This window comes from Anser brachyrhynchus (assembly GCF_964034855.1).
Source record: "Anser brachyrhynchus genome assembly, chromosome: 2".
Lineage (NCBI taxonomy): Eukaryota > Metazoa > Chordata > Aves > Anseriformes > Anatidae > Anser > Anser brachyrhynchus.
Genome location: NC_137695.1, coordinates 21,222,823 through 21,239,787, shown reverse-complemented (window position 1 = coordinate 21,239,787; position 16,965 = coordinate 21,222,823). Strand labels below are relative to the sequence as shown.

The 16,965-nt window shown below is 34.9% G+C and overlaps 1 protein-coding gene across 1 annotated transcript in view; it reads left to right on the top strand.

Annotated features, from left to right (window-relative positions):
• Window positions 1-16,965, top strand: part of MALRD1 (MAM and LDL receptor class A domain containing 1) — a 271,441-nt gene that overhangs the window by 100,410 nt on the left and 154,066 nt on the right. The window contains exons 22-25 of the mRNA XM_080581229.1: window positions 3,278-3,388; window positions 4,369-4,582; window positions 8,909-9,156; window positions 14,704-15,001. Coding sequence (XP_080437355.1) covers window positions 3,278-3,388; window positions 4,369-4,582; window positions 8,909-9,156; window positions 14,704-15,001 — 871 coding nt within the window. The remainder of the gene's footprint in view (window positions 1-3,277; window positions 3,389-4,368; window positions 4,583-8,908; window positions 9,157-14,703; window positions 15,002-16,965) is intronic.

Genomic DNA, 16,965 nt, shown 5'->3' with positions numbered 1-16,965 from the left:
CTTGCGAGTTGTTCAGAGGAAGCATGTTTTGTGTTTCCTTGAATTCTTAAACAAATTAAAAATATCACTGAATTTCTCCCAAGTAATAGAGATCTTCCTAGGGCACTGGCAGGTATTCAAATTTTAGTTCATCAGAATTAGAGGGAGATCAGAGTATAAAGATGATTTGTTCTCAGTTTAAAGTTTTGGGACAGGTCAATTTGTTTTGACCTCTTTTCATTTGCCCTAGTGTCCCAGAGTTTCTGAAGAGTGTAGGAATCCGTGTTACTTGGAAGTAAGTCCACAGATGCTTTTGCAGAAATTAACAGCCCAATTAATCACAGGATGAAGGTACCACCACAAAAGACAAACATAGTGAGATTTTTTTTTTTTAATCTCAGTTCCAACCACTGCCTCTAGCAGGAGACAGTGTCCCTCTATTACGTAATTGACTTTCCCCCCATCTATAACTTAACTGATTTTAAGATGTACCAAAGGAAAATCACAAAACTATTGCATTTTAAACATTGTAAATAGGTATCTAATTTCAATTGCTTAATTGTTGTGGTGGTTTCACCTTAATGGGCAACTAAACTCCACCACATTGCTTTCTCACTCCCCATCTTCAAAGGGAGAGAAAATATGATTGAAAAGGGATTGATGGTTGAGATAAGGACAGGGAGATCACTTAACAATTACCAACACGGGCAAAACAGGCACAGCATAGGGAGATTAATGTAATTTATTGCCTATTACTAACTAGTCTAGAGCAGGGAGCAACTAAAAGCAAACTGAAAACACCTTTCCCTCTCCATCCATCCTCTTCTACCATCTCTCCTCAAGCAGAGCAGGGGAACAGAGAATGGGGGCTATTGTTAGTCCCTAACGCTTCATCTCTGCCGCTCCTTCATGGTCACTCTCGGCCCCTGCTCCACATGGGGTCCCTCCCACAGGATGCTGTCCTTCCCAAACTGATCCCGCGTGGGCTTCCCACAGGCAGCAGCTCTTCAAGAACATGGCTCTGTACCATGGGGGCCATCCCCCAGGAGCAAACTGCTCCAGCACGGGTCCCCTACAGGTGGCAGTTCCCCCAGATCCCCTGCTCCACCGGGGGCTCCTCTCCACGGGCTGCAGCTCCGGCCCGGGGCCTGCTCCTGCGGGGGCTCTCCATGGGCCGCAGCCTCCTCCAGGCCACATCCACCTGCTCCATCAGGGGCTCCTCCACAGGCTGCAGCGTGGAGATCTGCTCCATGTGGGACCCGTGGGCTGCAGGGGGACAGCCTGCTCCACCAGGGGCCTTTCCACAGGCTGCAGGAGAACTGCTGCTGAGGGTCTGGAGCCCCTCCTGCCCTCCTTCTGCACTGACTTTGGGGGTCTGCAGGGCTGGTTCTCACTCCTCATTCTCCCAGCTTCTGTTGTGCAGAAGCTTTTCCTCTTTCTTAAATCTGCTCTCACCGAGGTGCAAACAACATCACTTATTGCCTTGGCTCTGACCAGGTCCCTTTTGAAGCCAGCTGGAGCTGGCTCTGATCTGACATGGGGCGGCTGCTGGGCTCTGCTCAGAGAGAGAAAATATAATTATTTAATGTCTTTATTTTCTTTTAAAGATTATAAGTATTATACAAATGTGAATCTTTTCTATGGCTGAATATCACTTATATCCTTTTTTTACTCTTCTCCCTCATGACTATCACATTTTTGTTTAATTCACAAGTTCGGTTTTTTCCACCTTAGTCTGTGTCCATGCCATCAAATGTAATGTAGGACATGTTGAAGGACATGCTATTTGCAGGAGTGTCTGTCTTCCTGTGTTTCTGTGGCTTTCTTAAACACTGATTAGTTGTCACTTTATTGTGCGACTTCAGTTTGAATAATTGTTGGAAACATTTTTTCTGGTTTTTATAGCTAACTCTACCAAAGTATTAGAAGCCGTTTTTCAACAACCTGCAAAGCTTTCAGGTAAATTAGGGTACAGAGAAGCCCTGGATTTTAATAAGATATAAATTTATGGGCATGTTCATCTTTAAAATTGTAACTTCTGGCATGATATGAGAGAAAATATGAATTACTGATGAAGGAATTGGATTTATAATTTAATAGGTAATGTACAGTTTGTGGAAAATTGTACATCTGTCTATATTGTCCCAAACATTTATATCTATATTCATACACCTGTATAGCATGTATGTAAGAGTAAGAAAAATCTCTTATTCAGCACCTCATATTCTCTCAGATAATATCTGTAACCTCTGTTTTTCTCCATTTTATTTTTGCCTTAAAATTCATGTCTTCTGTGAGCAGTTTTTGTTGTCTATAAAGCCAGGTATCATTTTGTTTTCTATTCCATTCCATTCCAAATAAACATTGGTTTCTTTTGTTCCTCTGGAATGAAAGCTCTTCAGTGGGAGGATCTGCTATTTGCTTGCCAGAACTTACCTGTTATACAATACCATGCACACACATGGGACTACATACATTTTCAAAAAAGCATTTTTTTCATTAAGATGAAAAATGTCTGGGGTACCCTAAGAAGATTACACAAAGTAGCAATAAATCCTTGGAAGCAGAAGTGGTGCAAGCAACCGGTGAACTGATGTTTAGCTCTGTGAGTACTGATTGAAGACACAACTTGAAACGTCATCAAACTCCTATCTGGATGTTATTAGCTCAGTTGAATTTGGATGCCCAAGAGGATGGAGTAAAGCATATATAAGACTTTGTGTTAATGTGCTAATATTGAAGTGTTAGGTTTCTCCAGTTCAATGGCTATTCAAATGTTTATAGGTATTTGTGAGTCTTCTATTATCCAAACAAGTAAAATACAGTCTTAAGAAGGTAAAAACAAGTTTTTATCTATAGGGAAAAAAAAAAAAAATCATTCATATGATCATATAGAACCAGGACATTAAATCTCTCCTGGAACTATAATGGAGCACTCTAATGCAATGTAGTAAATGCATGAACTATTCATACATGTTGTTAGTGCTGTTTTTCATGTTTTACAAATGGATCTTGACCCTTTCCTGAGCAATTTTTATTTGTGGTTAACTGTTCCAGTTAATTAGTGGGTAAATTAACTGAGATAAGACCCAGAGCAGAGTGTGTTCATGAGCAGATCAGAAAGTTTTAAAGCATTATTTTCTTTGAATAGTGGCTTACACTGGCAAATCCTTTTGCACTTGATATTTAATGTTGGTATAGAGATCAATTATACAGGATACTCTAGACAAAATTAAGGAACCTGCAGTGTGTTGGTAATGGAAAGATATTTTGTGACCTGTAATTATTTCCTTTTCAGGTACTCTGTAAAACTGGTAACAAGACTTCTAAACTATGGACTCAAAGCGGCAGCCAAGGTCCACAATGGAACAGAGCAGAAGTGTTCTTGGGAATTCGTTCAAATTTTCAGGTGCGTATTCATATTTTATGTTCTCTCTAGACAGCTTGGCCTTAGATACTTTTGTTTTGCATTTACCTTTTACCATATTTGCATTAACCATTTACCATATTTCCCTTTCTGCCCCCTTCCCCCCCACCCCCACCCCCCCACTCTGTCTCCCCTTCTGAATAACAAAAAAAAAAAAAAGTAATATTTTTGGCTGTCTGATCATTTACCTGAACTGAACACAAGTTTTTGTAAATTTCTCACTCCTCTTTGATTTTAGACAGACATCCATTTTTAAGACAGAAATCCCTTCTATCCTTGAAACTGACTTGGTTTAGAACTATTCCACTTCCTTCTCCTTAGTGTGCAGTAGAATTGTATTTTTGCATTTGATTAAGAAAAAAAAGAGTCTTGAGCATGATATGCACATCCAAATATAAGCTGATGCTTCAGCATCTTAGAGATGGTTAGTCATGAGTATGTCGTGCTTAATTTTCATTCTAAAACAAGCAAACAAATAAACATAACCCCAACAACAAGAAAATACCGACCAACCACCACCAACAACAAAACAACAATGAAAGAAAAAAACATAGAGACAGTCTGGAACATTTAAAAATATGTTATATTGCCCTCCTGTCTTGAATGGCTTTTAATTGAACTTTAACTTGTAACTTTCATGGGAATAATGGGTGAAAGATTAATACATTTCACGCTTTGCAGAAGTAAGTGAACCCTTGCTATTAATTCAGGAAGAGCAGGAGCTAGTATCTATTTGTATCACTCATTTTCTTTCCTGTGGTAATGGTCCTTCAATAACTATAGTGACAGATCTGTACACACAGTGGTACAAGCTTACTGTACCTACAAGGACTGTGCTACAAGAATAAGAATTGACCAATTCCTATTCCAAGATTTGCAGGAACAATTGCTTTCTGTTCTATTCATGATGCATGCATATCTTATCCATGTTTTACTGTAATATCTGTATAATTTTTTGTTAGATTCTTTTCAGGGCGAAACGTGGTGTCAGTTACATGGGAGATGTGGCAGTGGATGATATTACTTTTGAAGATTGTTCCCCTTTGCTCATCCCAGACAGACCTTGCACATTACAGGAATTCACATGTGCCAACAAGTACTGCATCCCAAAGGATAATCTTTGTGATTTTGTAAATGATTGTGCAGATAACTCAGATGAGAGCCCTGCCATTTGCAGTAAGTATAGTAGTTTTTTAAAATATAATTATCACAAATAACCATGGCAGTTGTGAATTGTTAATACTTGAAGACTGCTGGCAGCTCATCACTAAAGACAGCAAACATGAAGGTAATAATTTAATTATATTCTTTGGCTTTTATGGATTTTAAATTACTATTATTTACTTTGAAATAATATGATGGAAAATAAAAAGTGCTGTTAGTGAATTTCTTAAAATAATTCAGAAAGCATCTGTCTTTAAAACACAGTAAAAATCTGCTTTCCATATGAAGAGAATGTATTAAAGCTGAAAAAATGCATCAAGTATAATATCTTTGCGATATAGGGACTTACCTTCTTTGATATTTCAAGGATTGCCAGATCTCTTAGCAAATTATTTTACTATGAATACAGTACAATTTTAGTTTTACAAGAGATATCAAGAAACACCATCTGTAGTATCAGATACAAAGAATGGTGTTTAATAAGAAATGGGTTTTCCTCTGGAGAAAAGGATCACATATATTGTTTAGGTAGTACTAACACTGTCTTTTTTTTCTCATAAAATTGTAGAAAATTCTCACACAATCAGATCTCCATTGTTTGCTACAGTATGAAAAGTAGCCTCATTTTTATTGAGGTTATGAACACAATTTATCAATTTCTTAGTGAATACAATTCTGTGAAGCAAAGGTACACAAATCCACTGATAGCATTTGAAGTGGAGGTATGAGGCAAAGAAACTGTGTTTTTTGAATGATTTTCTTACTAATAAACTTCTAATTGATTTCCAAACCAGGGACAGCATGTCACTAAGCTATTTAATAGAATTTTCAGTAACAACATCAGGAACTGGACTTTAATTTTTGCTTTCCCTGACTTTTCTCCCCCTCCCCCTCCCCGTCCCTCTCCTTTCTCTTTCTCTTTATCTTTCTCTTCCTTTTTTTTTCTTTTTTCACCCCAAAGTTGAAATAGGTATGCCGTTTTAAGTTTTCACTATGTACTGAAGAATTTCAGTTTCCTTTTCTTGGAACTGCCTTATATATTTAATAAAATAGAAATGCATAACAGCAATAGGTGAAAATATTCTTTTTGCAAAAATGGTGTACACATTTATCACAATACATGATGATATTGTGATGACAAAAAAGATTTCATTGTCATCATAATTAATTAGTTTCATGACCTGTTTTTTCTAGTCAGCCTATTTCAAAGATAATTTAGAAATTTTTTATTTTTAGGTCATAAACCAGGACAAATCATCCCAAGGCTAATATTCCAACTGAGGTCATGGACTTTATTAATTTCTTACCACTCTGAATGTAAGGCTAGTACCCTGAACACAGAAAAAGGCTAGTTATGTTTTCACAGCTTTTGTGTAAGACAGACTGCTTCTGAAGAGACCAACCTTGAGGAAGCACATATTTACGCTCTTTGTGACATCTTTTCATTCCTTGTAGCTAGCAGAGAAGAACTGTTTTATCATTGCTGACCCATAGAACAATAGCTTGAAAACCTCAAACTTATAAGACAGGGAAAAGCATTAGTAGGGTTAAAATATGATAGAAAACACTAAATAGGTATGCATGGCAACTGTGTTTAAAAAACATGAGAATTGTGCAGTTTCAAGACTTCTCCAAAGTACCTTTTAGCAGTAAGCCTTCATGGATCACTACCACTAACCACAGTTCTTTTTTGCTCTGTACACGAGTCATCATAACCTAGTTAATGAAATATTGAAAAGAAACTAGTCCCTAATCTCTCTAATACTCCTGAAACTCTAAACTGTTAATAGGACCGTATCACAAGCTGATACTCACAAAGTCTAATTAGCAACGTCTAGACATAACCTAGATGCTGAGATATAAACTATGCCTCATAAAGTTGTTAAATTACTATTGAGAGATCTGTACCTTGTTTTTGTTTTCTTTCTTGAGGGCTCTTTTTAGCTAGCTGCATGACTTTCAATGCTGTAAAATAATTCAAGTATACTTTTTTACAGAGGTACTGAAGACTCCAATGTTTAGAAATTATTCCATTAGACACTGAATGAGTGGTATGTGTTTTCTTTAAATGCAATGCCACTAGTATGGTTTTCTGACTGCATGTACTTGAGAACAAATTAGATCACAATGTTGCTGGAAGAGGTAATGACTGGTAAAGATGCCCAGGAGAGCATCAAATGCATTCTAACCTCTGCTGCTCATTCAGCCTGTGCACACCTCAGTCCTCTTTCCTGACCTTTTCCCCATGGTCCCAAGTACAATCAGGTCCCCAATACCATGTATTTAGCTCTACAAATCTGCTTCTATAGTTCCATACTGCTTGTTCATCTAGACATAGCTGTTTTACCCTGAGATGTGTGAGTTGCAACTCAGCTGAAGCAGTAGTTTTCTTCAGACTTTTTTTTTATTTCCTTGTGTTTAAGAATAAATTTAATGTTAAGTAAGCACTGCCAATATTAACTTATTTCATTAACTACTACGGGACGTATCCACCTAGAACTGTGTGCCTACCACATAGAGAGTCCTTCCTGTTCATACACATGTAGCATCTCAACCTTCTAAGTCATGCATAAGGGAGGAAAACATCAAGAGTATGAACTTTCTATCCCTATGTGAAACAGCTGAATAGGGAATGGAGGTTACCTACTATCTTGTCTCAGGGAGATAAGTCTTTATGCTTTTGTTGTTTAAAGGGGATTTGTATAAAGGCCTTGATTCTTTAAAACATGACTTTAAAGTAAAATGGTCAGTTGCATGGATGATTTTTTGTTGACTAGAGATGAAATTTGTGAGTAATTGAAGAAATTGCTTTAGCTAGGATCCTGAAATATGTAACTAAATGATCAAATAGCAAAAGATGAGGACAGTTATATTCAGTTGAGGTAAGTTATTATCTATGTTTTGCATAAATGGTAATCCTATAGTGCATTAGGGATTTGTTGTTGTTATTATTAGTATTTAAGATAGCGTTGTATTTTCAGACAAAGATAAAAGTGAAGTTATTTTTTTCTTACTAGTTCATATTTATAAGAAAATGTTTCAGACTTCTCTTCCACCCGTGTGATCTTGTGAAAAATAGAAAAAAAATAAATCTTTCACCTGATTTCAGCCTCAAATTTAAGAGGCAGCTGTCTGTACTGTTTTGGGCCATGTGTAGACTCCATGGATGTTGACTCCTTGGCCTCATTACTGAGGCATCTGACCAGCTGCCAATTAAATAAAGTTACTTTTAAGTGGCTGAACTTTATCAGACCCTAGAAGAGGTTCAAGTTTTGTTTATATTTTAGGGGAAAGCTTTTGTCATTTCTTACACTGTCAGACCAAATGATCTATTCAGTTTCCCAACTTATCTTCAAAGTACTTTCCTTTCCAGCAATAGTAAGTCAAAAAGCACAGTCAAAAGTCTCTTGAAGGCTCTGGCAAAATTCCAGCTTATTTCAGCAAGTTTAGTCTTGCTTGATAATCATTATAATGAAGTTATAGATGCATAGTAGAGAAATATATGCAGCTTAAACCTTTGGACCAGTATAATTGACTTAACCTTAATTTATGTGGGCAGTTGGCTAACCACATTGACTGTTTTGACGTTCAAGACTAGAAAATCAGTGAAGAGCATACATGTTGTGGCATATAAATATCAATCAAAATTATGACAGCCTTCTATTTTTCTACGCATTAAATACAATTCAAGAAGAAGTGTAGATAATTATCTATGTTTGCATATTGGATAATAAATTACCTGTGAATTCTTCTGGAAATATGTTGAAGTAAACTAACTGCGGGTATGATTTAGCTCAAAGTAAACACTTCTACATTTATGTTTTGCCTGTTTGTGTCTGCATGGAGGATGTGTCTCTCTAGTGCTCTGTACTTTTAATTGGATGGGGTTTTGTTCCATAAATATAGGCATTTTTTATCTTTTTCAGCACTACAGGGATCTCACCTGGCTTTAAAGTATTCCTCCAAGAAGAGGCTAGTTTTCTGCAGATGTCTTGGGTGCCTTATGGAGGGCATGAATTGGCCTATAAAACTAGAGCTAGACAATTTGCCCTAAAATAGATTGCTATATTAAATTACCTTTATTTTTTTATACTTACAGCAGTGTTGGTTACACTAAGAGCACAGACATCTACCTTGTATATATTCAGTTTTATCTTGCCCCACAATTATATTATAGGGCACTAAAAATACTCTGTTTAATAAGACACATGGGTGGTTTTCTCTCTATTGATTTTTTTTTTTTTAAGGTAATTGTGTACTAGTTTGTAATGTATGTAACCAATTAACTTTCTGAAAAAAAAAAAAAGGTCTTTTCATGTGTTTGCAAATATCCTTCAGGTACCTCTATTGGGCATTGTGATTTTGAGTTTGATATTTGTGGATGGAAGCAAGATGAAAATGATGATTTTGACTGGAGCCTCAGAACAAGCAGTACTACAAAATTGGGCACTGGACCAGCTGCTGATCATACATTGCAAGAGCCATCTGGTCATTATATTTTTATAAAGAGTTCATTTCTTCAGCTGCCAGGACAGAAAGCCAGGATTGCTAGCCCTGTGCTAAGCAGAAGGAATAAAAACTGCAAGGTACGTGGGGTGCGATACTAGCAGGAATGCAGAATTTGATTTCTAGATTACACCAAGATAATATTCCTAAAATGAGATATTTCTTGATAAAAACAAACGTTGTGGAAGAAGCAAACTATTTCCACCTTGGAATCATGAAAAAACATGAATCTCATTGCTAGTTATGGGAGAAGAATGATTTCTGTACATAAGTACTTCAAAGGAGATTGAAATGAAGTCAGCAGTGAAAGCAATATGTAATTTAGAATATGCCTTATGCAACTCCAGCCCTAATTAGCCTACAACTATGTATGTGCTTTAATGGAGAAAATGTGTATGAATACAGTAACAAGTTGCTTTGAAAGAATACAGCTTCAAAAGGAACACTGCACTACAGAAAGCTGTCATTGACTCTTCTCTAAAAACCGAAGAAAAATAAGCTTTTATTTTCTAAGGTGTTACAACATATTGTTGTGATTTGATCCTGATAATTTCTTTGCAAATCTGGATTAAAAGGTTTTCTAGTTGTGATATATATTTTACAGTCTGTACTAAAATGGTAATTTGTAGTTTCATAATATAGCTTTCAAAACACATTTCTGAGACGCTGATATATATTGAAAATTCAGGGAATTTTCCAGAAAGTTGAACTATGTGCTATTTTGAAATGGTATTTTTCCCCTGTGTATGCATTTATTGTTTTCAAATCGTCTTCAAATGTCAAGGCAAAGATGAGTGGTATCTGAATTTCTAACATCTACATATTATTTAAATGGAGAGGATTATTATAAATAAATTAATAATAATTATAAATTATTATAAATGGAGCTGCTATGGGAGGAAATATAGGGGTTTTAGCCTTCAGAAAATCACTCACCCAAAATTTAGAAAGACATAAGAAAATTAGAGGAGCAGAAAATGGCTTAACATTTTTAGGATAAATTTGGGAATGGATTTCCGGAATTAAAGAACTGATCTGGAGAAGAGAAAAGAAGAAAAAGAAAAAACAAACAAACAGAAAAAAATAGTTAAGAGAAAAGGGAGGGGGAGGTGTTAACATATAATTTAACCATTTTATTTGAGATTAAGGAAATAATTTTTCTATTAGTTAAGATTCTGGACTTTCTCCTAACAAAAAAGACAATCCTTCCTTTCTGTGAATTATTAGAGTTGAAAGGAACTGTGAACAAATAAATAGTGGTCTAAGCATTATGCCACACTCGAATTTAAGGTAAAGAATTTTGGAACTACTGTGATTGAAAACAACATTCAAGCTACTCTTTTGCTAATTGTTTTGCTATTCACATATGAAGATCTTTTTAACTTGGCAGCAGAAGTGTTTATGTGTTTATTGGCTCTTTACCTTTACCCAATTACACTTGTTCAACAGCTTTTTAATGGTCTTAGCATAACATAACCACTTTGTTCTCCAGCATCTGGAGCATCTCTACTCCTGATGCCACAAATGGAATTCTTACTCCATTAGTTTATGAGTGATACTGGTTTTGTATCTCTGTGCATACCTGAGAAATATCAATGTCCTTTATATTTATAGAAAATGTAAAATTTCATTTAGTTTTTGCCGGTAAAACAGGATACGTAATCATTTTATATTAGAATTTTGTCCCATTTTGCAAGTTCAGATTCATATCTACTGTACCTTGCCTTAGTAACTAGCTCTCTCAAGAGGAAAATCTAGATGAAGAGGAATTATTTAAACAAACAAAAAAAAACTTCAAGATGAACTGGTTATATGATCATATCACCATGCTCACTGAATGAGGGCTATCTTAGCTTGATATAGTCCTAAAGTGTTTTACAATTGATGACATCTCTGTTAAAAATTACCAATCATCTGCTTCTATGTCCATTTATCTCACTTTTAGTCTCATTTACAAGGAAAATCAAAACCTGTAAAGAGTTTTTTTCTGAAACTTAGAGTTATGATTGTTTTGAGATTTCTGATCAGTCAATTTCACTGAAATTCTAGTTGTTTAGTTTAGAAATCTAGTTGTGATAATTCCCAAACACCTTTATAGATAGAAAGTAATGAAGTTTTAAACATAAATGGGATGATTTTATGATCCAAACGAAACATGAATAATGTCAGTAGCAAAACTTTATCTAGCCGTTAAAAAATGTCTTCAAATTTGGATCTCATATTTTCTAAGTTCATTTTCTAAATTGGCTAAAATGTATTTATAAATTTTACACAAATTCTGCTCACCTGAGCTTGTATATGTTTGCTTCTTTCTTTAGTTTTGTATTTGAAAACATCTCTTTCTTGACCTTATCTGTTTTTATGGTTAAACAAACAAACAAACAAAAAAAAACATTTCCACTATTTAACTTCTATCTGTGAACAGTAAAACATATATACAAAACAAAGTGGAAGAACTGAAGATGACAGGATTGTGTCTGAATATACATAATGTATTACACATTAAATATAATGAAGTGCTCAAAACATAACTATTGGAAACAGTTACATTTGTCATGCCAAAAAACATCTACAAAAAACATTGTGTCTATGTACTTTCTACAAACAAAACTTCTACATCCATGGTGAAGCCTGAAAATGTAACTAAATAATGACATTTCAGTAGTTTTTTGTTTGTTTGTTTTGTTTTTTGTTTTTGTTTTTTAAGTTCTGACATGTTCTGAAGCTTTGATTTATGCAGCTAACCAAGGGAAGTGAAATTTCTTGTAACGGAAAATGCATGTAATGAACAACTGTTCCAAGCAACAGCTTCACCCCAGCAGATTAGATGGTCCCAAAAGTATTTTGCTCCTTTCTGTGAGTTACTAGAGAAGGAAATGCTACATCATATATTATTTCAGAATTAGTTTGGAATCTTAGGCCCATTCAAGTCAAAGGAAGATGAACTTTTACAGCATTGGGACAACAAGAGTTTTGTGCCAATAAAACAAATATATATAAGCAAACATAAAGGGAAGTACATGGGAGGGGAAAAAAAATATTTATTTATTTATTTTTTTTTTATACAGACCAAGCTTGAAAAAGAATAGAAAGCCAGGGAAAATTGTCCAAGTAGAAAAAAAATGAGAATATGCCAAAATAAATCTGAGAAAGAAAAGGGAAAATTCAGTGTCGAGTTGTCAGTGACACATAATTTTACTACTTGGAAATGGAAACTATTAAAAAAACCACCAAGCCTATATATACTAGAGTGGAATGAGAAAATAACTATGTTGAAAATGTTGCAGGAAAGTTTAAATACCTTATTTGGATTAATATTCACTGCAGGGCATTGTGGAAGTACTAGCCTGCGAGCTGCTCCTTCGAACCAGCCTTGAAGAAGCAGCATTGTTGGAGACTATAACACCAAAAGAGATGGTGTTGGAAAAAAGTCTTAATTTCAATTGCATTAAGTAAGAAAATGCAGGTGGTATACACTGAGAATTCTGAGAGAATTTAAGAATGAAGCCAAGAAGTTTTAATAAGATATATGAAAAATGTCAATAACATATATGAAAGATGTCAAAAAAATCAGTTCTTTAAAAGGGCGCATGATAGAAAGAATATGGTGTGGGGAGGGCTGTTTGTACTTGTATTTCCTGAATTTTCTTGCATCTGATATTTAGTTAGAAACAAAAACAGTATTTATTTAAAAACAAATACATAAATCAAAAATGTGTGAAAAAATCTTCAGGATAGACTTGAAAACATTAAGTAGCCAAGATAAATGACCACATCTAGAGAACCTTGGAGAATGAAGGCTAGAGAGCTAGCCTGCATTCTGATGCAAGGGAAATTCTGTATAGGAATTAGCAGTGGGCATAGCTCAAGCCTGACTCAAGAGTAAGTCATATATGTGCAGTCCCAGTCCTGAAAGGACTTGTATACATGCTCAAAATTGTGTGTATAACTGTTCGCAATAGTGACTTTACCACTATATATGATACTTCAAAATGATGTGACATTACAGAATACCAGTATGTTATTTCCAAATACCAAATTATTCAGTGTAATTTAGAACAAGTTGATGAAAATAGATATAGAAAATAGAAAATAGAAGCTGGGAATTGGCATCTTCTTACAGATAACTAGCAGTAGGACAAGAGGGAATGGCTTCAAGTTGCACCAGGAGAGTGTGTGTGTGTGTGTATCATGGCGAGGGAAAGAAGAATTCAATGATCATAAAAGAAAAACATACATAGTACAGTTTGGTAGCTTTGAAAAGAACTGTAGCCAATCAGCAGCAGAGTGGTGTGCAGTCCTATGGAAATATCAGCTCAAAATTTAATGTCAGAAAATCAAACAAAATTTAGCTGTAGTAAAAAGGGATAGAAATTAGTCTTAAAAATGTGAAAAGTATTGTATAATTTAATGATATACTGAATGCACAAATTAATTTACAAAAAGGATTTTAAAAGAAATAGAGTAGTTGTAGGACAGGAAAACAGCAGGTAAATAGGAATAGTTCCATGCAAGAAACCTGATTAATAAAAATTATATTGGACTACTGCATTGCACAGAAGATATTCTGAAAGTGACCATAATAAAATTTTCATAAGAATTGTAACACAAAGCCGTTGACAGCTTTACTAATCAACTGCAGAGAAAATCAATTAAATAAAATTATTTTTATTATTATTTTAAGTATATGTTTTGCAAAAGACTGCAGAAGCTTATGAAATCCTGTAGCACTAGGTAATACAGAGAGTGTTGACTTAACATTTACATGGGTATCATAATATTTGCTATTATGTTTTTTATAGCTATAATAAATAAGATGGAGTTTTCATTCTTTAGGGTTTGTGCTATGCATTAGACTAGGAAAAAATTGAACTATAGGTGTGTTCTTGCATAATGTAGCATGACTTGCCTTCTTTCAGGGTCTTATATCATTCTTGGAAATATTCTATATTTGTCAGAAACAATGTTGAACTAGCCTAAGTATTAATATAATCAAATACAACTGTTACTTTGCTCTTGAATTGAAAATAGCAGAGAGAAGTCTGTTTTTATTTCTATGTTCTGTATGTACTTGATCTTACTTCAGGACTTACTAATTTGTTTTTCCCATTTTTACTGAAATTCACAGTTTTCTGATCCAAGGACTACTTACTTTTCATTTTATTATTTTGCGTTTATGCAGCCCATTTTGCTCCCATAATAGATTATATAATATTATTTTCTAATTATACACTCTGTAATCTATCACAAACACCAGAAAACTGAAGTTATTTCCAAAATTGTAAACAGCTCTATTCCTCTATTTTTTTTAATTTTTATTTTTTATTTTTACCAAGTGTAATCTTTCTTTTGCATTTACACATGGAAGTAATTCAAAAGAGATGCAAGATCAGCTGTCACAGTATCGTAATGCTGATTTCCAAGCTTGATTTATGGAATAATTAAAAAATTTTCAATAGTAAGTCATTTTCGTGTGTGTTTTAATTAAATCGTCTTTGAATTAGTAAAACACAGAGCTAGACTGAATGCTGCTAATGCTGCTCCATTTAAAAATTAGGGTAAATACTGTAGCAGAATATGTCTGAACTCACCAATTGTATACTTGAGGCTATTGCTCTTGTTTACAGATACTTTTCTATTACTATATGTATGGAGCTCACATTGGATCATTGATTGTCTACCAGAGGACTATGTCAAAACATGAAAGAATCCTCCTTAGTCTTACTGGAAACCAGGGAAATTTCTGGCAGAGCCAGGCACTGAACCTGATTGGAGATGGAGAGGAAGATTTCCAAGTCATCTTTGAAGGGATAGCTGGAAAAGGTCCCAAAGATGGTGTAGCACTTGATGACATCACATTATCTAAGGAGTGTTTACCATTCCAGGAGTTTTTACCAGCAGAACCCACAACACTGCCTCCAACAGGTATGTTCTTGCTAGAGATAAAACTGTGCATGAATGTATGTCTCTAAATTCTGAAACAATACATAGCAGTATTGTTTTAATTTCTTTGTCTCTCCTTCAAAATAAAAATGGAACACATCTCTTGCTAATGGCATGTTGAAACCAACGTGCTTTTAAGTAGCTCTTTGAAATGCTGATGAAGTTATTTTCGTGAAATAACTTTTGTGGTATTAAGTTAATTCTTATGAATCTGTGGGACATATGTTCTGCCAAGTATGTTTAGACAATATCCTGCTAATTCAGTGGGATTTATTTATCAGTATTTATTTGTAAAATATAGTTATTGTAAAATAAAGAACTAAGAGTAGGACAGAGCCAACACACCCATCTTGTAATAAGGTCAGTAGTAAGTACATAGGAATGGCTCTAAGGCTTTTTGGTTAGTGGGAATCTGTACTGAGAGCTGGCACCATACATATCTTGTTCCCTTGTGATATGATATCAGCATAGGAGCTATTATTTGCATTAGCCTCACTTACTGCACAAAGGAAATAAGACTCATAAAAAAAAAAAAAAAACAAAAAAAACAAATTATAAAGTTCTGATGGGCACAGATCCCACTATCCTCAAAGTAATAGCTGCCCCTAATAGCACTGATGATATTCATTAACAATATTTCCTTGGATGGTAAAGGAGAAACTCTTTCTGACAGAACAGAACAAATCTCTCTCCTTCCACATCTACCCTTGCTGAAATTTAAACTCCCAAAGTGGAATTTGGGAGATTTCCTGGGCCTACTACAAATTTCCTGCATAGCTGTGGCAAGCCATTTTATTTAGCTTCTCTGTCTTTCTGATGAATAAAACAAAGCTAATATTTCCCAATGTCGAGTACTGGGAGAATGGATCATTAATTTATGTGAGCTGCTTTGCTTTGTTACTGCTGCTAATGAGTAGCCTTCCCCTTTAGGATATCATTAAGCACTGCTCAGGCACTGGAATATACCACTGATGAGACTACATCAAACCTAAAAAATTATACTGTGCTTTGTCCATTAGATAAGCAGGAACGATGTGGGTAATGGTTTCCAGACATATGCTGAAAAATTACCAAATCCTTACAGTATACACTATTGGCTCTCTACTTCTGACAAAAACAGTCATAGATATTTATTGCAAATGAGATTTGTATTTTAAAGTTCAGTTTTATATGAATGTTACCCCAAGAGGAACATTAGCTGAGATTTCTGATTTCTTATTTTTGATGTTTTCAGACTCTATCCACTTAATGGTAGATGTGAGTCCCTGTGGCAACATAGGAAACTTTAAAAGCTTTAGTTTTGATAGTAAAGGATGTTCCAAAATACTTTTATGATGTATATAATAAAAAAGCTACTAAAATCTCAGGAAAAAGCCACCAGAGACTGATTTCTTGGTGTAGCTCATCTAAGATGTACTTTGTGAACTTTGTAGATTCACAACACTTTAAGATAATGGTCTAAAATCATCCTTATAACATACCGTCTTTTCTATGTCAACAATTTTTACTTGTCCTGGACAAGAATTTACATTAACTACTGAGGCTTCCAACTTACAGCAACTAATTGGACTAGGTGATCTTGGAGGTCTCTTCCAACCTAGATGATTCTGTGATTCTGTAATTAACAGTGACGTCTGTTTGGATAACTGCTTGAAATGGGGGCTTAGAAATCAGAGTATGAAATCTACTCCTGCATACAGAAATGTTCTGTACAGTAGCAAACTGGGGGCTATGCAAAGAGCTCTGATCTAACTATATAACTAGAGACAGTTAAAATGGATGTGGTGATCAGATGCAAAAATGTGGACTCCTAGACTTCTCTGTTTATATGCAGAGACAAAAAGGCTTTAACCAAAAGTGAAACACTTATATCTATTGCTCAAATTTGTTAAAAGTTTCTGAGGATGCAGAAGATCTGTTTTCTTGTCTTTAGTTGGAGAGAATAT